The sequence below is a fragment of the Schistocerca gregaria genome, chromosome 7 (genome assembly GCF_023897955.1).
Source record: "Schistocerca gregaria isolate iqSchGreg1 chromosome 7, iqSchGreg1.2, whole genome shotgun sequence".
Taxonomy (NCBI): Eukaryota; Metazoa; Arthropoda; class Insecta; order Orthoptera; family Acrididae; genus Schistocerca; species Schistocerca gregaria.
This window is the reverse complement of record NC_064926.1, coordinates 530,414,928-530,439,628: the sequence shown is the minus strand read 5'-3', so window position 1 is coordinate 530,439,628 and position 24,701 is coordinate 530,414,928. Positions and strand designations below refer to the sequence as shown.

General features: G+C 42.5%; 1 protein-coding gene across 1 annotated transcript in view; it reads left to right on the top strand.

Annotated features, from left to right (window-relative positions):
• Positions 1-382: 382 nt before the first annotated feature.
• Positions 383-24,701, top strand: part of LOC126282462 (collagen alpha-1(III) chain-like) — a 49,066-nt gene continuing 24,747 nt past the window's right edge. The window contains exons 1-2 of the mRNA XM_049982117.1: positions 383-387; positions 12,072-12,554. Of these exons, the coding sequence (XP_049838074.1) occupies positions 383-387; positions 12,072-12,554 (488 nt within the window). The remainder of the gene's footprint in view (positions 388-12,071; positions 12,555-24,701) is intronic.

The following is a 24,701-nucleotide window of genomic DNA, read 5'->3' as shown; positions in this document are numbered from 1 at the left end:
GTTTGTATCACTAAATGGTTTTTATTTTCTGGATGACCCTGTCAGTGGTGTAGTCGATTGTGGACGAGCTAGAAACTGAAAAATATGTCAAAAGACTTCCCGAACTGTTGAGCTGTCTCTTCAAGTGTTCCTTCAGAAAGGGAAATCAAAGGAGGTCGCCAACATTCAATAGTTTTACTTGTGAGTAGCACAGTAAATAAACTAAAAACGTAAAATCACAAAACTTCCACCAGAATGGCTTCTTTTCTCCTATTGCAAACGCCACCTGCACTCGCTTACGTTAGTAGGCTCCACAAATCCGAATCCTGGTCGAGGAAATTCTTTTTCGTTCTTAATCTGCTGCAAGTTTGTTCTACATCTCAGGTCTAGATTAACTATCGAAATGAGGTAAGCTCCCTAAAAAATGACAGGGCCGTAGTTCCATACCTAAAAATAAAAGATAATAAGTACACCTATGTAAAGCATAACAAAGGGTATTTCGTACAAATGTGATTACACAACCACTCTCTTAAAAGTAAAATATCGGTACGGTATTCAAAGATAAGACTTTTTCAACAAAGTATTACACCGTTGTTTATCTTACAGCGAGGTAGTATAAATAAAGTAAAGCTGTATGATGCCACGTTACCACCTGTAGCAAGTGACGTAATTTTCCAATTAAATTAACCAAACCTCTTAGTAAAATAATTTAAATCATTTAGTGGTGACGTCCACTTCGTAACTTTCACTATCACATCGTATCTCACCCTAGTGTATTAACCAAATCTCTGATTGGATGAGTCAAAATGTGACCAATGAGCCTTCATTTACTTTTAGCAAGCTTTCAAATTGTAGAGCCGGAGTAATGTCAATAAATATAAAATAGTAACGACGTTTTACGTTTCAGAAGAACTGGAGTGGAAATATCACTTGATAATATGTATTTGTTATGCTCAAAGACCGGTTTGATGCAGCTCTCCATGCTATTTTGCACTGTGCAAGCCTTTCCATCTCAAAATAACTACTGCCCCACTCAAGATTTTGAGCTTACTGCGTTCACTCCTTGGTCTCCCCTTCAATTTTTACCCTCACACTTCCCTCTGGCACAAAACCGACGATTGCCGAATTGCCCACGAAGTGTTAAATCAACTGATCCTTTCCTTTAGTCACTTTATGCTGTAAATTTGTTTTTTCCACCACTTTGATTAAGTTCCTCATCACCAGCTCCTCCTGTTAGCCATATGATCTTTGGCATTCCTCTGCAGCACCGCATTACAAAAGCTTCTATTCTTTTCTTGTGTGAATGCTTACCATCCAATTTCACTTCCATGCAAGGCTGCTCTTACGTCGTAAAGTGAAGCGCTGGCACGCCAGTCGGAAACGACAGATCGGAGAGGGCTGTGAAGAAGATGTCAGTCAGTTGCACACTGAGCGACCCCTCTGCAGGACGACAACGCAACAGCAGCGGTCTCTTTGCGAAGAGAACATGAGCGCCGTGCCCAACTGGCCACGCCCAGTTCTAGAAAAGCTTCAAGACTAGTGACGTGAATAGAAGAGTCAATCCTATTACTTCACTTGTAGTAGAATTGTTAAACTGAAGTTGCTTGTTTATTTCGGTTGTCGCCCTTTGCTTGCAACACGTCTATATAATTCTCAAAGTGAAGTATGATATAACTCATTAATACGATTTGCTTGAATTGTTGTCTAACTCTCAGAGAAAGCAGGTTTCCTAGCTCCCTATATTCTGCGACGAGGCAGGATTCAACAAGTACACTCCAAGCAAATACCACAAGAAAAGACAACCTGACACTTTAGTCCATAATTGATATTAACAAATTTCTCTTCTTCAGAAAAGCTTTTATAGCTATTTCTATTCTACATTTTATAAACGCTCTACTTCGGCGACCACCAGATATTTTACCACCCAAATAGAAAAACACATCAACTACGTTTAGAGTCTCGTTTTCTTATTTAATTCCCTCAGCATTGCCTGATTTGATCCGACTACCATACATTAAACATTTTTTTCTTTTTTTTGTGATCATCGTATATAATGCTTTCAATATACTGTCCATTCTGTTCAACTGCTTCTCCGTGTCCTTTAAAGCCTCTGACACAATTTTCTTGTCATCAGCAGACCTCGGAGATTATACCTTTCTGCCATGATTTTTAATTCCATTTCCAAATTTCACCTTTATTTCTTGCTGAATAACGTCGGTGGTAGGTTACAACGTACGAGTATTTCACTTCCTTCTCAACCATTTCTTCTCTTTCGTGTCTTTAGACTCTTACAACAGCAGTTTGGTTTCTGTTCAGGCTGAAACTATAAATGAAGGTTTGCTTTTCTAGAACTTATGTTGTATGGTACGTCTTTGTGCCAACATTGCTTCACCTTTTTCTGTATTTCTCCGGAACCCAAACTGATATTCCAGAGGTTTGTTTCTACCAGATTTTCCACCCTTCGATAAATAATCGTGTCGATATTTTGTAACCCTTAATTCTTAAACTTATTGTTCGTAATTCTTACTCGTCTTGAAGTCTCCCATTCCATCTTCATGCACCACCTTTTCCTCCCTTCCTTTAACATTGCCTTCAGTTCCAAGTGCCACTTAACGAGAAGCTCACGGGCAGTTGCTAGTCGTACGGGGCATGGGAATTATTTCTGTTTAGTATCTCCGTTCAGTTGTATTTCCGTTAGGCGTGCTGGAAAGCCTTTTAAAGACCAATTAATGTCATTACCTATCGAACTCAGTAAGGTCCGGGAGCGTGATGGAGATTCTGGATATTTTTATACAGAATATGCGGAAGTATTAGGCCTACTGTTAAATTCGAAACACCGCTGATCCATTGAGGAGAGAAAAATTTGCAGTGACTAGCCTAGGGCATAGCTTGTATCCATCTACAAGAAAGGAAGTACAACTGATCTACACAGCTGTCGCCATACAGTACTCTCGTGTACGCCGAAGGAAAAAAATCCCGACACCTAGAAGATAAACGATACTGGATAGGCATGTTTCTGCATCATAAAGGTGACGTCTATTCAAATTTCGCGCCAGTGGCTTAAGAGGGGGGGCTTTAGCGCCGCTATGAGTATGTTCATGAGGTTTGCTTAGTTACACGCTGTAGCGGTATTGAGCGTTAGTTACCTTTCAGATTGGACGTGGTGAATTGGTGTTAGTCAGGAATCCCTTTAATATGATGAAGATGTCACTATCAACAGCTCACTGAGTTTAGGCGGGGTCGTGTAACAGAGCTACGGAAAGCTGGATGTTCCTTCCAGGATATCGCAGAACGTCTTGGGAGGAATGTAGCCGATTGCTGGTCGCGATGTCACAAGCGGGTACGGTCGCAAGACGACCGGCCACCAGATGACCACGTGGCACTACAGGAAGGGAAGGCCGTCGTGTTCTGCTTATGGCTGTGGTGCGTCGAACTGTATGTGCAGCAGCAATTCGAACAACTTTTGACATCACAGTGACACAATGAACTGTTGAAAACCGGTTAGTTCAAGGAGAGCGACGACCCAGACGACGTGTAGCGAGCATTCCACTGACCCCAAACCACCACCATTTGGGACTGCAGTCGTGTGGTGAGAGCTCATTGGAGGACGGTTGGTGATCAATTGTGTTTTCTGAAAAAAGCTGATCGTGCCTCGGTGCCGTTAGTGTGTCGGCTAGAAAGAGAACAGGTGAGCGGCTGCCACCAACTCGCCTTAGGTGTAAACACACTGGACCTACATCTGGGGATATAGTGTGGGAAGCAATTTCGTACGACAGCATGAGCGCTACAGTGCTTATCCTTCACCCTTGACTGCAAGTTTTTCCATCTGTCTGGTGATTCGGCCTTTTGTACTGCCATTGACGAACAGCATTCCGAAAGTTGTTTTCTAACACGATAACGTTTGCTCACATACCGTTGTTGTAATTCAGCATGCTCTCCAGAGTGTCGACGTGTTGCCTTGGCCTTCTCCATAATAATCAATTGAGCTCGTATGGGACATCATCGTGAAACAATACCAGCGTCATCCACAACCACCTTTAACAGTCCCTGTACTGACAGACCAAGTGTAACAGGCGTGGAACTCCACTCCACAAAGTGACATCCGGGCACCTGTACAACACAATGCATGCACGTTTGTTTGCTTGCATTCAACTTTCTGACAGTTACACCGATTATTAACGTGCCAGCATTTTACATGGCTTATATCGCGTTTTAATTAAATTGTGATCTTGCAATGTTAATCACTTAAATACCTTTCGTAGGCAAACGTATTCATGAATTTTCTTATCTCCACATTAATTAACTTAGGTGCTGGGACGTTTTTTCCCATCAGTGTATTTTTAGTCGAATACTGTGAGTAGTGTCGGGGCAATGGCCTTGCCGCAGTGGATACACCGGTTCCCGTCAGATCACCGAAGTCAAGCGCTGTCAGGCGTGGCCGGCACTTTGATGGGTGACCATTCGGGCCGCCATGCACTGTTGCCATTTTTCGGGCTGCACTCAGCCTCGTGATGCCAATTGAGGAGCTACTGGACCGAATAGTAGCGGCTCCGGTCAAAGAAGACCATCATAACGATCGGGAGGGCGGTGTGCTGACCACATGCCCCTCTTATCCGCATCCTGAACTGAGGATGACACGGCGGTCGGATGGTCCCGCAGGGCCACTTGTGGCCTGATGACGGAGTGCTGCTTCTGCATGAGTAGTGTCAGCTCAGACGTAATGAACTAACGGAAATCAGTGTTGGTTCCGTAAACATCAATATTCTGACGCTCTTTACCCACGATATTTAGAGCGTCATCATTCAACAGTTACACATGTAATTTTATTTTTATTCTGATCTATTTTACTTGAAATGGTGTTCCAGTTTTCTCATATTTGTTTTGTGTCTGATATTCCTCATAATTCTGGAAAACAGTTTCCACCATTTGACTGTAGATTTGTATTCATTTATTTCACAAAGTCGCGATTTAGAATTTATAGCCATTTTCAAGAACTATCTGAAATATCTAAAAATGTTAGACGTGCGTAAATGATTCGTCACCGTTGAAATAACTTTTATCCGGTATCATAAACCAGTTCTGATTTTAAAGGCTCTGATTACATACATGTATGGTTGAAATTGTGCTTCTTAAAAGAGCATAAACGAACTGTAATTCACCTTTAACAGCCAATACATTGCTGTGACCAGCATTCACCAGTCTTATTATGTGCCTTTGACATGTACTCAGACCCTTTAATACGACTACTGGTCTAGGACACCAGATAGATGTTAGTTCGACGTTAACATGTCATTCAGGCAGGTCGAACATTTTTTCTGAGATTTTAATTTGCACTTGAGATTGGCTACAAAGCCCATTACTGTTTGAAATAAATGAACACAAATGTACAACCAAATGGCGAAATTTTCTTTCAAGAAGTTCTACATGAATGTGGTATACCAGGAAGGCCAAAATCATATTTCTCATACTTTCCGTTTCCTTGAATGAAAACATTTTGTTTTCTAATTGAGTACTTCACTATAGACGATGAGCTTATAGTACTGTCCTTATAAATGCTATTAATGTGATCTTTAACTTTACTCAGAACTATGTATAGTTCTATAACCCGTTGGAGTGCGCAAGTAGCACTTTTGACTTTTTTTAAGTTATTGTCAACGTGCAAGCAAGTCTGGTGCCGATTACTGAGTAATAGAGTAAAGCTGTGATGAAAAAGGCAGTGTAGTAACAGCCGCAGCTATCCTGTAATCCGAATTTAGTAGAACGCTGTGATGGGCACCGTGAATACCTCACTGGTACGCGAAAAAGGTTCAGCCAGATGGATGCCAACATGTATGTGAGCGGAGGAGCCTTCATAGGAGAAAAGCTGATTTCGGTACTGCAACGTCTTGATGGCATACTGATTCCAGGATAGGGATTAAATTTTCATTGTGCACTCAACCACTCATACGAGTAGTGCTCAAGTTTGTAAATGAGGATAAAGCAAGCTGACTGGGAAAGGACGACATTTTATACTCGGCATGCTTGCCAGGAAGTCTTGTCCGTTATGTAGAGGAGTCTCTACTGTTATTGAATTCACAATTGGCACAAAACAATAGTTCATGTCTACACCAATGGCATTGGCCACCTAGGTTCTGAGGCCATTCTCGGTTCCTGTAGGAGGTGAGCTGAATTGATGGAGACAGCTAGCCTCGCTGAAAGTGCGGAAGCGGAGGATCAACGTTTGTAGCTTCGCACCCAGAAACAATCACGCTCCTTTGGTTTGGAGCCGGGTGCAAGGCCTCGCCAGATGGTCAGATGATTCCGCAACGATATCGGATTCGAATTTCTCGATATCTGCTATTGGGTAGAGGACTGAAGGCTTCTCAAAAGTTTTGGGATGCACTATACAAAAGAAACGGCTGCTACGGTGCACTTGCGTTCGTTTTCATGTTAGTGTTGGCGTTGGATGTTCGCCTGTACCGAAACACGTTCTGTTGTGTACTGCTTCGTACACAACGTTAAGGAGAGGTGAGCTACAGGGTGGTGCGACAGCTGTCGTCAGAGGAAACCGGACAGGAGCGGAAATGATTAGTCAACATGTAAATACGGTAAACAGCAGATTTACTTAAATTGTAACTGTTTGTTCATTACGATCTACAGACACTGATTCATAGAAAAAGTGCCTCTAGATAATACTTAGAAATATTATTTTTCGCGCTGCAAACGTAGGTTAAAAAATCTAGTACTTTGGAAAGATTTACTTAATAGTAGTACACGTACGATTAAAGTATACTTGTACATTAGAATCAGGTTGTTATTCGAATATATTGGAAGCAAGTATTTAAACTGTTCTGTCTGAAGTAACCGTTTTGTCTTACAGGCCTTTCTTCCGGAAAATGCGTTAGTTGTCTTCTTACCAACAGGGATTATGCCCTAGTGATCTGTTCCGACTATAGATGATTTATTCCATTCATTTTTCTGCTTGCTGCTTTTGATACACTTCTTTCACTCAAAACGTTTCCATTTCTTTTCGGGTTGTTGCATTTTGTCGATTAGGTTATACACTTGCTCCTCTTCTCGTATTTCTCCATTTCTTAACCAATCTGTTTTAGACTATCGTTTTGCAGACCTTAGAGGTTTAGTTTCTGGTGTTTCTATGCGGCTTTCATGTCTCTTACTTCCCATAAATCTCTTCCATAAAGTGCATAAGGACAGCCATTACATTGTAGAACATCTCATTTAGAATTTATTTAATGTTCATGACTCTGTTGTCGTTAAAGGCATATTAAAATGAAAGTAGCTAGAGTCTTATTCGCTTAGTTGGTAAACGACCATTACTTCCTGAGAAAGCCATCACATTTTTTGAAGCCATTTCGATTACACTGAGTAGAGCACAGCTGTAACTTATGTAACGCTCTTTGGAATCCATCTTCTTTCGTAGCTATGAGTAGCAAGTCGTCAGCAAACAGCAGGATATTAATAAATTTGCATTTTCATAGATTAATACCTTGTGTTGGAAGTGTACTTGTTCCACAAAATAGTGGCATCGTCAAAGTATATATCCGTGTCAGATAAGGACTATATCCTTCTCTTACTCTTTGACTTATACTTAATACCTGCTGCTCACTTCCTTCTGGAGAACTATAAGTGTGTTCAAATATAAGCTTTTCATTGTTGTTGTAAGATATTTAGGGTACGCCTTTGTAAAATTTGGGGTAGTATATTTCTATTTACGTTGTCAAATGCATTTTCAAAAGCGACGAAAGCAACATATGTCTCAAGGTTACATTGTCTCTGCTTCACCAATTTTTATTTATTATGTGTATATGTCCTGAGCAAGATCTTCCTTTCGTAAACCCATTTTGAACCTCTAGTAACTTGGCCTATGCTGTCTGTTGCAAACGAGCAAAGTACCTCAGTATATATTTTGGATCCTGTTTTCGGGATATTTATTCCTCCGAAATTTTTGTGCTGGATCTCTCTCCATTCTTGAAGGTGATACTACATTTTCCATCCTCCACTGCTCTGGTATCCTGTTTCCAAGCCGGCACACATTTGGCAGTTGCAAAAACCGATATTTCAGAAGCATTACTCGCTATTTCAGTAGTTTCGTAGTAATACTTTCTGAATCCTGGGCCTCTCGGTTTTTTGTTTTCCTTAATGCTCCTTCCAGCTTTCCTATAGTTTTGGAATCAGGGCCTTTTTTTCCATCATTTCTTCTTCTTCTATCACCTTATTGTGACTGCATCTAAGATTTTTTGTAGTGTTCCACCCAGTCATGAATTTTTAGCCCTCCGATTTTCAGAGTAACTCTCTTCCACTCATTCAATTTCAACAGTTCATAAGAGAAGTCCATAGGTCCATGAGCAGCATGTTCTATTTGGGTGACAAACCTATTCCAGATTTTCCTATGGGCATTCCTTATTATTGCTTTTGCCTTTTTTCGTTGTTCTCTCTGTTGACTGTATTTTTAACTTGATTCTTATGAGCCAATTTCTATTAAATTCAAGTAACGTTTGGCTGTTCTCTAATGTTTCTGTTTTTTATGTATTTCAAACCCTTTAGCCATTCTTGTTTTCTTGATTCTACGTCTATCTACTAATTCTGTAGCTGTTCTTTTAACGCACTGTTTGATGTTGTTCCATTCTACATCTGTACCTTCTGCTGTTGGTAGTTCCAAAATATATCTAGTCAGTCGTCTTTGGTAAAGATATCTTTCACTATAAGCCTCTAGTAGTTGTATCTAAAACTTCTAATTCCCTATAATTATGGGCATCTGTTTGAGGAAGTACCTTGATAACCGGAATAAGCTGTGCTTTTTTTGGCGTTTGGTATCCTTCGTTGTTACCGCGAGCTACGGCAAACCACTGTTGTAAAGAGAGCAACTTCTTTTGAGTAATCTTCGCAGAACCTCCTTTGGTCCGGTACTGAGCGATTTCAGTTCATCTTCTCCTCCATGATCACTTACCTCAATATGTTTCCCTTAGAAGTGCATGCGGTAATTAGGAGAAACCGTACGACGGTCTTCTGCGATGAAATAAATTCACAATACTGTGTTCAGTATTATAGTCTTGTCTCTGCCATCTTCCGTATCGGTATCATTATAGTAACTGAGCGACAAAACAGATCATTTCGACTCATTTAATGACTTTGAGTGATAAAAATCTCCTTCACACTTATAGTGAGATAGATTGTCAATAGCTTACTGTCAAATTCATTGAACGCTTCTCCCATGTCTCTCCTGACTTTCATGTTGGCTTCGTTCAGCTTTTAATTGTATGTCAGAATTTGAGTTTGGCTATATCTGTGATAATGCTGTACCATTCCTGACAAACTTGGGCAGCACATGTCTAAGGCGCATTTTACCATACTTCTGAATTTCATCCAGTTTTGCTTCTCATCTTTGTCTTCAGAACTGATACTTTCAGATTGTTTTCTATCACTCTCGCTAAACAAAAATAATTTCCTTCCGTTATTAATTTTTCTTGCAATGCCTGTAGTCGTTAATTCTATCACAGCCTTATAATCACTCTACCTTCGGTGTTAGCTGTTACGAAAACTCGGGCCTGTTAGTAACTAGATGGTCTAAGAAATTACCCTTACGATCGGTTCTCTATCTGCTTGAAGCAGTTTTCAGATAACGTATTTGAATCAGGCCCACACGAGTACCTGTCTGCGGTGCCAATTTTCGTGACATGGTAACTGGCAAATTCAAGTCTCTCGGAAAACGAACTTTGTCTGAAGCTCTCCGCCACTACAGCTTCTGAGACAGGTGATATATAAAAATATCCGTTTACTGTTTGTGAACCACTTCTGATTCTCAAATTTCGCAAGATTATATCACATTCAGTTGCTGTCATAACCTCACTGCATATTATCAAGTTAGGTCACTAAATACGTCGCCACCTTTGGTGTCTAGCCTGTCTCTGGTTTGTACAGCCTATTCTGAATTCGAAATTTCGTTGTTATTCGTTTCTGGTTTCAATTAAATTTCTATCCCGTATAATATGTCAACATGATGGTCCAGCACTTTAGAAAATTTTTATAATTAAAATTATTCCACACAATTTTAATCAGACAAATTCGAATTAATTCTGAATCGAAGTGGTAATTCCAAGTTTGTGGAGTAGGAGAGGTGTTGGGACAACAGATGTTAAAAGAAAAGCAATGCATTGGAGAATAGGCCTAATCATGTCACAATAAGTAAACATCAAGTGTCTCGTTTCCAAAAGAACTCCGTTTACATGACTGATTAACTTTGAATGGGGCACTCGAATGGTACCACTCGCACATGCCACCTCTATGGCTGTTAGTTTGGCGTAGTGTGTAACCACGAGCTACTTACATCATCCATGTACTTAACTAAATTCCTGACTTTTTTTCTTTTTATTTTTCTGGCTTCACAGGATTAAAAAACATCGTTGACAGTCGCATGTTTTTCAGTACTCCATTACTGTATTTCTGTTTCAAAGGTGAGAATGATGTTAGTAAGTTTAGCAATGAACCATTCGCTTTGTAGTTCAGAACAAAATACTTCTGAATTTTAAACATAAGCACTCTGTACATTAAACTGAACGAGAATAGCTTCGCGCACACGCGTAAAGGAAACGCTGCTCAGGTCTCTAGCATTGAGATAATGAAACAAAAGAATCGCAGAATGGTCTGCGTAACCTGAAGATTAATTTTAAACAATTTCCCGAAAAACGTCACATACATATACGGACTCTTCTTCCGAAAAGTGCCTCAATTAAAAGCCTATATTGCTGATGTCAATCTGTTGTAAATTTATGGAAAATGTTCTGTGTTCAAGCATTACGATATTTTAGTAAAGCGAAAACCTCGTCTACAAAGACTATCATGGACTCTATGAACAGATATCTTTCGAAATACAGCACACTGCGTTCGTAGGTGTAATCTAAAAGCTCCGCAGACAAATGCGTCCAGTTTGATTCCGTGTTCCTTGACTTCCGGAAGGTACTGAAATACACTGTCTCACTGTCATTTATCTAAAGAAATACAAGATTACCAAGTATGTGACAAGATCTGTGACTGGTTCAAGACTTCCTTCTTTACAGGTAGAACTCAACACGTCACCCTTAACGGAACAAAATCGACAGATACAAAAGGTAATTTCTGGAGCGGCCCCGTAGAGCGTTATAGGGCTATACTGTCTACAATATACTTGTATAAATCATCTGCAGGATAGCGCCGGAAACGCCACGAAGCTATCTACAGGCGATGCTGGTGTCTACGGTAAGGCTGCAACCCCAGAAGATTGTAACGAATGCAGGAAGACGTCAGGGGGGTCGATCATTGGTGCTGATTCCGAACGAGAATAAACGTGACGTAGGACGTTCGGACATTAGGAGACATCCATTATTATTCAGTTACGCTATTGGCGAGAGACTACTGTAAACAGCAACAACTGTACAATACGTGGATGTAACAATCCTGAACAAGTTAAAGCGTAGTGGTCACATGAAACTATCAGTAGGAAGAGCAGTTCCCAGGCTAAGATTCATTGAAAAATTAAAGAAATACAATTCATCAATGAAAATAGTGACTTACAGAACACTTGTTTGACAGATTGTTGTGTACTGTTCATCGGCCTGCGACCGTTACCGGGTAGTGGCGACGTGTTTCGTCACGAGATTATATGGGAAGAGTGAGAGCATTACGGAGATATCAAAAAACTATAGCGGTAGTTACTGCAAGAGAGATGTTGTGTGTTACGCAGAGGATTTACGTTGAAATTATAGGAGGATACGTTCGAAGAACAGTCGGACCACATATTAGGTGTGACCAAAAGGTTTCTGTTCAAAGGCTCTGCTGTACTGATGCCAGTCCGGCAGAATCGCCATGATCCCTGGGGCAATCAAGCCACCGACTCACCAGATTGAAGACACCCGTCTCGTAAGACACCATAGCCTGTTGCGTGAAGAAGTTCGTGAATGCCCACTGCACATCCTCGTCTGACAGCAATCGTCGATCCTTCAAGGCCTCTTTTTAAGGGACAAGCCATGATAATCGCATGAGGAGAGATCGGAACTATACGGTGGTTGCTCGTGTGTCTCCCACTTCAGCTGGCATAAAGGATGATGTTGGCCTTACAGAGAGACCAGCGTCTTGTGTCGAAGTGCAGCGAACACGGAACTTGGAGCACCATTCTACAATTGTGAACTTGGAGCACCATTCTACAGTGGTAAACTTGGAGCACCATTTCACAATGGTGAACTTGGAACACCATTCCACAATGGTGAACTTGGAGCAGCATTCCACAATGGTGAACTTGGAGCACTATTCTACAATGGTGAACTTGGAGCACCATTCTACAATGGTGAACTTGGAGCACCATTCTACAGTGGTGAACTTGGAGCACAATTCCACAACGGTGAACTTGGAACATCATTCCACAATGGTGAACTTGGAGCACCATTCCACAATGGTGAACTTGGAGCACAATTCCACAACAGTGAACTTGGAACACCATTCCACAATGGTGAACTTGGAGCACCATTCCACAATGGTGAACTTGGAGCACCATTCTACAACGATGAACTTGGTGCACTATTCCACAATGGTGAACTTGGGTCACGGTGGTTTTTGATGGACATGCTGCCACAAACACTCATTCTTCATTCTCCGATGGATATCTGCCAATGTTTTACCTTTGGCAGTGAAGAAAATAATAACAGAACATTGGTCCTGTTTGGATCCATTTGGTAACAGCATCGCCATGGTTCACGTTTCTGCATTTACTGCATGCACATCATAAAGACACGAGTGACAGACTAGTTCCTTACCTACATGTTGGTGCTTATATCCCGGCACCAATGTTACACTATGTTGCTGATATGTTGTAGCAACGGTCTCCATCTCCCCTTATAATACTTTCATTTATGTTTCGCCCAATGACCACGACAAGAAGATCAGAGGAATTAGAGCTTATACGGTAGCTTAGTGAAATTCGTTGTTCCCACGAATCAGTCGTAGATAGAACAGGGAAGGGATGAGATGATAATCGTACCAGAGGTCCTCTCCACCACACACTATAATGTGGCTTGCAGAGTATGCAAAATATCAGATGAAAAGTCTAAAATGTGGTCCTGTAACATTATTATAACTAGTGGAAAAAGTAGTTTACCATTCTTAGAAAATGGTTCAAATCAGTAGCTGCTTTGTAGAATGAAGGCTTTCACGACCGGTTGACATGGCTGTTGATATACTTTCCGGGATGTGAGGTCGTGGTCCAATAACTTTTTCTACTCCTTACGTTTCGTCCAGGACTGCGCTGGACTTCCTCAGAGCGCTGCTCCGCTGAGTCTTGCCGAGTCGGCAAGGAGTAGAAAAAGTTCTTGGACCACGACCTCACATCCCGGAAAGTATATCAACAGCCAGTAGCTGCTTTTCAAACATACAAAATTAATTTTTTATAAGGAACAGTTCTATAAGCTAGACACATTTTCAAAATATTATTTTGTGTTCCTTTGAACCTAACCGATTATATAGTCGCGAAATAAAAAGGCGGCACTGTACTGCCGCTAATAATCGTTATTTGTTAAAATTATTCATTGCTGTTATGATGGTTTGAATCTTCTGCGTATGTGTGAGTAGGACACAACTGCAGCTAAAGTGCTGACACAACTGCGTGGTAAAGATATTGTTTTCTCTGCTGCCAGTTTTGTTGCCACAAGCTGTCTGTTTAAAGTAAAGTCTATTCTACAGCCTTACTGTTATGCACGTCGTTGTAACTAGCGTATATAGATAACTGAAGGAAATAATATTTCATTAGCAGTGAAAGACATTAATGCTATCCCAAACGTCTATACATTACGAGGGCTCTTAGGAAAGTAAGGAACGATTGGTCGCGAAATGGAAACTACAGTGAAAATCAAAACTGTTTTTTTTTTCATCAGTTATCTACAACTTCCAGCTACTTATCTCCATAGTCGCCGATCCGACTTAAACGTTTGTCGTACTCTTGTACCAACTTTCCAATAACCTCGTTGTAAGGCAGCCGCCAGTGCTTTCCGTCAAATCTCTACGCTGGCCTACAACTCGTTGTCTGAGCCAAAATGTTGTCTTCGTAGCCAGTGGTTCATGTGACCACAGATGAAACTCGGAGGGAGACTATTACTATATTGTGGATAATCAAACATTTCGAATTGAAAACGGTGCAGGAGCATCTTCATTGCCCTTGCAGAATGCGGCTGAGAATATTATTGTCTTGAAGAACAAAACGCACAACAGTTATGTAATGTCGTCTGCATAGCTTCAGGCGAAATTTTTCACGAGGCTCTCGTACTTCGCGGAAGACACTATAGTTCTAGGTATCTTTGTGTGTTCCCTGTGTGCTCAGAACTAAAAGGAATGACGTAACGTTGTCGACAGCCATACTAGAGACACTGCCCAACACACTTGTGCCAAACTTCATCCAATTTTCACTGTGGTTTCCATTTCCTGACCGATCGTTCCTTACTTCCCGAACAACCCTCGTATTTTAGTAGGAAATTACATTCACATACAGCTCTCTTGAGCTATGGTGCCTGCTAGTTGGCTATTTATAGCCACAATTAGTCTTACACTCGCTCTTTTCAAAAATTATGCTGGTAAACCCTAACATTAATGATAATATGTGTGACTGTTCAGCAGAAACTCTTTATTGCGACAGATAAGTTGTGATGATGTCCCCTGTAAGGCTATCTCACTGCGTCTTAATTAGACGATTGCTTTCTAATCATGCAGACGTAGTACCAGTGTCCCAGTTCACTAGCAGTTTTCAATAATCGAAAATCGGTTACACTTTCAAAGGTTACCAACTTATTTTTTGACATTCCCTAAAAGTCATGTGAGTTCTATTTTTATTAAATGTGACTTACTTCATATTTGAGCAGTGGAATTTTTCAAACAGAAGTCTTCCGCAGTCGATGCGTTACGCCACACAGGTTCCGAGTACAAGTAGTGTCGTCTTTAGTTGTCAGCAGCACTGTCGTAGCTTGCTGTGAGAAGTAAGTGAGGAAGTCGGCTGTTGGTCACGCTACTGTGCGATCTGGAAATATAGCAGAGTGCAGAGATACAAAGGCACAGGGTGCTGAATTTTGAAAATACGATTTGGTAAAAATTGATTAAGGAATTGTGAAAATTTTGAGGTAATGTCGCTGAAGTGCTCGCACGGAATGTGTGACTAGTTTGCGAGAGACAAATTTTCGGTGATTTTTCTCTTTATTGGTTAGGGTCAGTTAGTTTGATGGCGGAGACAAGATCAAGGAAAATTATATATCCACTTGGCTTGCACTCAGTGTTGCTATACCTCTCTGTTTGCTAATTTCGTGTCGGAGTAACATTTTCTAAATAAGAAGTAATTTTCGTAACGATGATTGTTATTGTTCGTTAGTTAGTTTGTTAGTTGCATGTTAAGCAATGCGTTTTGCAATACACTTTTCGAATGTTGCTCTGTTCAGCGTCATGCAGTAGATGCAATATCTTCCACGTCTGCTCACGCAAATTTGTTTAGTAGTTGTGTGTTGCCTCATTAAAATTCGCGAAACACCCTGGCTAAAATCAAAGCTTAATGAGCTCAACATAGCTACACATCCTCGCATTGCCACTTATGCAAGATTTTCTTGTCCTTAGCTGGTTTGCTACTGCATTGTACACTCCTGGAAATGGTAAAAAGAACACATTGACACCGGTGTGTCAGACCCACCATACTTGCTCCGGACACTGCGAGAGGGCTGTACAGCAATGATCACACACACGGCACAGCGGACACACCAGGAACCGCGGTGTTGGCCGTCGAATGCCGCTAGCTGCGCAGCATTTGTGCACCACCACCGTCAGTGTCAGCCAGTTTGCCGTGGCATACGGAGCTCCATCGCACTCTTTAACACTGGTAGCATGCCACGACAGCGTGGACGTGAACCGTATGTGCAGTTGACGGACTTTGAGCGAGGGCGTATAGTGGGCATGCGGGAGGCCGGGTGGACGTACCGCCGAATTGCTCAACACGTGGGGCGTGAGGTCTCCACAGTACATCGATGTTGTCGCCAGTGGTCGGCGGAAGGTGCACGTGCCCGTCGACCTGGGACCGGACCGCAGCGACGCACGGATGCACGCCAAGACCGTAGGATCCTACGCAGTGCCGTAGGGGACCGCACCGCCACTTCCCAGCAAATTAAGGACACTGTTGCTCCTGGGGTATCGGCGAGGACCATTCGCAACCGTCTCCATGAAGCTGGGCTACGGTCCCGCACACCGTTAGGCCGTCTTCTGGTTGCATTGGTAAAAGATACTTGATATATAGTGAAACAGTTTTAGATTGGTTTGGTGATTCTTTCTAACAGATAATGTTTAAGTAATCACACCACATGCCTTGTTCAGAAACACAGTACTGACTCACACGAAGTTAAGGATAGGAAACCAGCCCAGTGCAGTTTAGTTCACAACTAACACAAGTTACAACTTGAGTCAAAAATAGGCACACCGTTGCACAAAGAGGAAATCAGGGTGTTTGGCTTTCCAGGCCTTGAGCGCTTTTGGATCTATATCTACATCTACATTTATACTCCGCAAGCCACCCAACGATGTGTGGTGGAGGGCACTTTACGTGCCACGTGTCATTGCCTCCCTTTCCTGGTCCAGTCGCGTATGGTTCGCGGGAAGATCGACTGCCGGAAAGCCTCCGTGAGCGCTCGAATCTTTCTAATGTTACATTAGTGATCTCATCGGGAGGTATAAGTAGGGGTAAGCAATACGTTCGATACCTCATCCAGAAACGCACCCTCTCGAAACCTGGATAGCAAGCTACACCGCGAAGCAGAGCGCCTCTCTTGCAGATTCTGCCACTTGAGTTTGCTAAATATCTCGGTAACACTATCACGCCATAAAGCTATCACGCCGTAACGCTATCACGCCGTTCAGTGCCACACCGACGCCTTCTACAAGAAATATGATTCTCTGGGATTTGTAATCAGATTTGTGAAATTATCTAAAATTTCGTCATAGGTGGGAAATTCTACGTTATGCTGGATAAAATCATTTGCAGTAACTGAAGTAAAATCTGGTGAGCACCAGGGGAAAGTAATGGCTATTCGTGTTATACATTAATGATTCAGTGGATAGTATTGGTTGTAATAATAGGTAAATATAACGGCCACAGGACTAAGCTGCAGGTGAAGTAGATGGGAGACTACGATCCATTGCTACATTACTAGGAAGTTAGTGCACATGTACCAATGTGCAACAGATCAATGGCAGACGGTGGTTCAGATAAATCACAGTGGGACAGATAAGACAAAAGGACGCTGAAGAACTCGGAAGGAGACAGACGAGAGAGAGAGAGAGAGAGAGAGAGAGAGAGAGAGAGAGAGAGAGAGAGAGAGAGAAGAACAGATAAGATGAAAAGATTCTGGGAGAAGAAAGCCGTCCGTGGAGAGGTTACCTGTGGTTCAACAGAAGCCTGACGAGAAAGGAAGATGATGTTATTGGGCAATTTATATTGGTTTACAATAGGGAGTGGTTGCAAAACGCTTGTACCCATTTTTAGATACTGATCAAGTGTATGGGTGCTCCGCAACTTCGAAATAACAAGAGACATAGAGCGTTTGCAAAGAAAGGTGATACGAACAGTCACAGAATTTTGTGGTTGTGGTGTTAGAGGAAGAGAAACGTTAAAACATCTTAAAAGGGGACACTAGATGAAAGGTGCAGTACGTCTCGTGACAACCATCTTGGAAAGTTTTAAGAACCGTCTTCTGTGGCAGAAATTTACGAATATTTACTTCATCGCCTACGTATGTGACCATGGTAATCGCACAGATTAAGTCTGACAAATTAATAGTTCACATAGGTGCGTACAAGTGGTCTTTCTAGGCTCAATTCTTCGATGGAACTGGAAGAGGCATTAATATATAGTCCAAATACTACGACAAAAAGAACACTCTGCTGCATAATTCATTATTATTTATTGAGTGTAGTTATACATGTACACTAGTGTCTGTGAAAATTTGCAACGCCCAGAAGCAACGGTATGGATGAATCCATATTTCGGCGTTGGGACAGTGGAACCACAATAAGTGATTAGTATTGCAGAGAGATGACGAGCACATTGGCCCTACAGCGCCCTCTGTTGTGAGCACACAAAGGTCATTGTTACGTCACCCTCAGGCGGCGCAGAGCAGTCAAACGAAGTGGAAACGTGCAAGCGAGCGCCGGCCTGCCTCATCGACGACAAAGGGCGCAAAATCAGCATGCCAGTGTGTTCGAAAGTGGCAGAATGACGGTCTCCGGCAAGCGAGTTTGCCGTACCGTGACACTGCGGCTAGTACAGAGCTCTCTGGCGTGACAGTGAAGTGTGTGTCCTGCACAGCGACCACCGGATACGGAACCACATAGTGTGAGCTCAGCACGCGGTGACAGCCGTCTAGTCCGCGTAACCGTTCCCCGTAGAACAAGCCCCTTCACAGCGCTGATTTCATGTTTTAACACTGTAAATGCTGTGATATCTGTATGGACGCTGAGACACCTGCTGGAGTCTGGACTGGTGACATGCATGGCATTGCCTCGGCTTCCACTATCCAGAAAGCTACAATGTCTCAGGTAGCTATGAGCACGTGAATGCCATCAGCTGCCTGCTGAACGGCCAAATTTAATGTTTTCGGACGAGTCTCACTTTAACTGGTCCCTCAGTGACCGCAGCGTTTGTGTTAGACACTACCATGGTGATAGCTATCGGGCAGACTGCATTTTTGAGTGGCATAGCTGACAAAAGCCAAATGTGATGGTTAGATTTTTTTTAAAGAGAGGTGGAGCCCCTCCAGGCCCACACCGGCATGATGGCCAACAGAAAAGGTCTACTGCCATCTCTGCATAAGGGTTAGTATTCACTAAAGTGAGGATGTGGGTACTGGAATGTTTCCGTACGTCTGGTTAGGATTAACCATTAATATGCGCTCATCTGGAGATAGATTGGTCGAAATCTGACGAAGGGTAGCGGTCTGAAGGGCAGAGGAAAAAAAGTGCCAAGGCAAGAGCCAAGGGAAAAAAACCTCTGCGATTGTTAGGTCAAGTGGTAAGAGCAGTAGCGGTTGTCTTGCTGCCTGCGATAGGTTGTGCAAGGATAGGCTTTGTTAGTAGTGGGTATCATGCAAGTCGATACCTTAACGTTGTGCGTTTGTGCTGCTTGGCGGCTGGCGCTGGGTGCTGGTACAGAGTCTTCGTTCAGCGTCAGCAATCTGCAACAGTTAGGTTTGTTATCAATCTTGTGTCCGATAGGACAGTGTGAGGGAATGTTGGCAGATTTTTTGTGCGTCTGTGAGCGAGCTCGTCGGTGTCCCTGCTGTGGCCTGTAGGTCGGCCCCAATAGCAGCTGGTAGTTGCCAGTCAGTGTTGCTGATATGCAGGGGCTTACCGACGTTTTACGCCGTTTTCGTATGTTAGTTTACCATAGGTGGCTATGCCCTAGCTAGCAGTGTCTTTGGCCGCTTGTGCTTCCATCTGTGGTTGTGATTGTAGTTTCCCAGAGTGAGGATGAAAGGATTGTTGGGGGTGTCATTGGCTATAACATACCACCTCGTCCCCTAATTATTGAGGGTAATCTGAACAACAAACTCTACATCAGAGCCTTCTTTGAGGCCAAGGCAATGCCGCTCCTGCCAACTCCTCCATGGCCCGTATTTCAGGAGGACAATGCTCGGGCAAACGTGGAGAGGAATTTCCAAGCCTTCTTTGAAGAACGATAAGTACCGCTATCTCTCTGGTCTCAACATTCGCCTGACAAATCACCCATTGGAATGCGTCTGGGGTGTGGTTAGCTGACAACTTGTTCCGTTCTGATCCCCCTGAAACCGCTTCCGATGCTTTGTGGACAGTTTTCCTCAGCAGCATATCCAAACCGTCTTTGATTTCACGCCACGGCATCTAGAAGGTCTGATTCTAGCATGTGCTTTCTTCACACTGTAATGAATTCTTACCGTCAAAGTGCGTTTACAATTATTTAAGCATATAATTTGTATATTGTCATGTCCTTAATCTGTGCAGCTGTTTCTTGGTGATGATTTTTTCACAAACAGTACTACATTACCGGTTAAACGACAGTAATGTCATTACGGTTTAGTCGTGACTTAGCTAGTGATGTTTCGGAGAAGTACATAGAGATGAGACCGTGGATACACCATTAATTAGACAGTATTTCCTCACGTGGGTTCAAATAAAGATGATGCTGCAAACCCACACAATGATATCGATTATTTTAACAGCATCCCTTTCGCAGAAGATACATTATTTTCTAATAATTTAAAAATTTCTTCCAGTATCCGTCAAAGTTGGGATGCACTCATTTCTGTGTGGTGACTAGTTTGAGACCATGGGGTATTTTCTCATACCATGACCTTAGACGTAAGTGTAATCACACAGCCTTAGCAATGTACATGTAATGAAGTATTCATTATTCATCACTAGTAATCATTCGAACTTTGCGGGTCAATACAACACTGTTTCTGTGGTGCATGAGACTGTAAAGAAACAGCGCTGGACAGTCAACACAGCGAAATGACTGTTCTCGCAGCTGTGGTGGATACTAGAAGAAAATAAAGAAAAAAATTAATACCCACGTTGCTTGTCCTATTTACTGAAGTATTCTGTGTTAATTTGGATTGTAAATTAAAGCGGTTATGTAACTATTATAATAGAAAATTGATTTGATATAATTCTTCAAGTGCTTTTATAATATCACTTGGCGTTAACGTCGATCCAGAAAAAGACAGAGTAGTGATGCTCCCAAGACATACCACTCTATATGTCTGACAGCTACAACTGCACATCAAACCTTTTTCAAATGACTCCGTAAGGTAACAGATCATGGTTATTTCTTCATGCGACTGTCAACAGCATCAATATGCTTGTAGAAATGCGTCGGAGACACTGTTCTGTTTTCTAATATATATACTCACAGTCGGTCTCGATTATTGATCCACTGTGAAGATGATCACTGATCGAAACCGGTTGTCAATAAATATAAGACAGTACAGTGTGTACCATGCATTTCTCCAAGGATTCTATTTGGCCGACGTAATTTTCGTCTGTAATGATTTATTTACGTACAAAAACAAAATCCTCTGCTGTACTGTGTGATATGGACACTATCTGATATTCTCTCAGTCTTCGTCACGTTGTTCAAACGTGCGTGTTCCATCGAGTACGCTCCACTACTGCGAACAGTTTGTTAATATTTAAATCAATGCACCAGCAGCGCTAATGCTAGCTTTCACACTTCCATTAAACCGTCATCAAAGCAGAATTGCGGAGTTTGGTTGCGCGATTTTTCCACCCAGCGCCGGCAACGAAAATCTATTCACACATGGACGCATTACGGACACGCTATATTAATATTTTCGGCAATTTGTCTTGGTCACGGACACGCGGCCGATATTTTGCCGCGCAGTGTGCAGATTGCTGCGACGAAATGATCTGTGATAAATGGTCTTAATTATAGCGCGCTTGTCAATGGGCACAAATATAGAGGCCTCTGGCGCCAGAGGGGGAGACCTTTCGAAGCGCAGCCCTGCACCGCATGCTGATGGCTTGTACAAACTGTCGTTTTGTTAATGAAGAGCGGCCGGGAAAAAATGGTTTGCACAGAATAATTTGTGCCACGAACGACCATTTATGTAGTTACGCGTTTAATTATGGCTGCAGTTAATAGCCTGTGAATTAAAAAAAAAATTGAACTCCGCCCATCGTGTGGGAGTTTGGCTTCCGGTAACGCGGGTCAGAAGCCTTTAAAATATTCTCGTTCATTTTGCAAATGTTAAACCGATTATTAAGCTTTATACATGATGTAAACTGATGTAAACTGAATGAAACACTGAAGGAAACCAACTAGATGCTCCGAAGCTTAGTTGATATAGGTTTTAGACGCGATGTATGTTTTGTTAAACCAGAATGTATGTTTTGTTAAACCAGAATGTGATAACACAATCTGTTACCTTGTCGTCGACAGTGTCTTGAAAGGAGGATATAGGATAAGATCAACAAAAGCAATCCGAGGATAATGGAATGTAGTCTAATTAAGTCGGGTGATACTGAGGGAAGAAGTTGAGAAAATGAGACACTTAAAGTAGTAAATTAGTTTTGCTATTTGGGGAGCAAAATAACTGATGATGGTCGAAGTAGAGACGATATCAAATGTAGAATGGCAATGGGAAGGAAAGCGTTTCTGAAGAAGAGAAATTTGTTAACATCGAGTATAGATTTAAGTGTCAAATGGTTCAAATGGCTCTGAGCACTATGAGACTCAGCTACTGAGGTCATTAGTCCCCTAGAACTTAGAACTACTTAAACCTTAATAACCTAAGGACATCACACATATCCATACCCGAGGCAGGATTCGAACCTGCGACCGTAGCGCCTAGCGCCTAGAACCGCATGGCCACTTCGGCCGGCCATTTAAGTGTCAGGAAGTCGTTTGTGAAAGTATTTGTATGGAGTGTAGCCATGTATGGAAGTGAAACATGGACGATAAATAGTTTGGACAAGAAGAGAATAGAAGCTTTCTAAATGTGGTGCTACACAAGAATGCTGAAGGTTAGATGGGTAGATCACATAATTAATGAGGATGTATTGAATAGAATTGGGGAGAAGAGGAATTTATGGCACAACTTGACAAGAAGAAGGGACCGGTTGGTAGGACATTTTCTGAGGCATCAAAGGATCACAAGTTTAGCATTCGAGGGCAGCGTGGAAGGTAAAAGTCGTAGAGGGAGACCAAGACATGAATACACAATGCAGATTCAGAAGGATGTACGTTGCGGTAGGTACTGGGAGATGAAGAGGCTTGCACAGGATAGTGTAGCATGGAGAGCTGCATCAAACCAGTCTCTGGGCTGAAGACCACAACAACAACAACAACAACAACAACAACCTTGTCGTCTCGCAAAGCATGGAAACAAATACGGAAAAATTAATGTGATGGTTGATTTTATAACCTTGTGTGTCCTCCCTTATAAATTACTCACTGTTCAGTCACACACTAGTCTGTTGTTCTGTATGTTCGACCTGTTGAAGCGAATAATTTGATGACGCAAATCTGGTCCTAACGCTTGACTCACTTTCTTCATCATGAACTTGGCCATTATCTTACATAATCGACACAATGACATATACACAATGTGATCAAAAATATCCAAACATTTGTTAGTGAGCATTAAGAGAGGGTGTGCCCATCTTTAGCTTTTATGGCGGCTTTAACTCTTCTGTGAACGCTTTCAGTAATGTGTCTGAATGTCTGCTGCGGAATGGCAGCCGGTTCGTTGTCAACAGCCGGAACCAGACATGGCAGTCATGTTGGACGCTGGTGTCTGGAGAAAAGTCGAAGTTCTAACTACAGCAAATGTGTTGCCGACTGAGATTTTAAAGTTCAATGTTTAACTTATAATCTTAGAACTACGTGACCCATGCGAAACTTTCGGCCTTTTATAGTTTTGCTTGTAATTTCTAACTTTAGCCCGTAATAGTTAAATTTACCTATTGCTGAGCAGAAGTTAATGAGAAATACGAATATGAAACACTAAGAAGCAAATAAATGCGAAATGTGTAGGTCAGTGTTCGCTTCCTACCTGGCGTATCATTAAGGCCACAGTAACCTGCAAATGTATTTTGAGATTTTAATTGCATATCCTGCTACAAGTAAGTACGATAGGCCGTTGTAGCAATAGGTAAGTCACAATTCAAGACGACAGTGACATATATGTTAGTCATTTGAGAAAGCATATATACTAGAGAGATAATGGACTACTGTGGCGGTCACGATTATTAACTATGAGGATAACTCTTCATACTTTCCCGGCGATCTAATGACATCTTGGGTTGTCGCGTGTTCTGCCGGATATCAGCGTCGTACTTGCACGATAATTCGGTCACGTAGCTCGTAACCTTCATCAGGTACGACCTGAGACTGCACCTCGAGTGCACCTGGTCGAGTATTTATGCCCATGGCCTTCCCCCTCCACCAACGGCTGCAGGCTCTTCCTCTGTGGCCCGCGCCCATTCCCTGCGACCTGCTGGAGCGTTGCTGCTCCGTTTTCCGTCTGCTGCGGTTCTAGGTGTTCCCTCTGCGGTCCGCGCCCACCAGACCCGCTCCTGGGTGTTTCATCTACGGTCTGGGGTACCAAGCGTTCCGCCTGCGATCCGCGCCCGCTCACCACAACATATTGGATCGTTGCCGCTCCGTTTTTCGTCCGCTGCGGCTCTGGACGTTCCCTCTGCGGTCCGAGCCCACCAGTCCCACTTCTGGGTGTTCCATCTTCGGCCTGGTGCGCCTGGCTGTCCGTCAGGGGCTCGTTTTCCATCTCCATGTCTCTGATTCTTCTGTTAGTGTAGTGTTGCAGCTGGCCCCGTTGCTCCTTTAACAATTCCAGAGCCGGATCCCAGGCTCTGCTTAGCTGGTACCCTGTGTCTCGGTTCATAAGATCGTCAGCCATTTTTATTTCTATGGATTCTCTTATAACACTGTCCCAAAATCTGGCTGTTTGTGCTAGAATCTCGGTATCTTCATACTTCATGGCATGATCTAGTTCTAGACAGTGTTCAGCAATGGTTGACTTAGTACACACTGTGGCCAATTGATCCATCTGCTTTCCTCTGGACTAGTAAATCCAGGAATGGCAGCAAGGAATACAGAAGGCACACCGAACTTAAGCTAGCAACAAAATCTGCGGTTTCAGAACACTGCTTGGTTAGGAGACTCC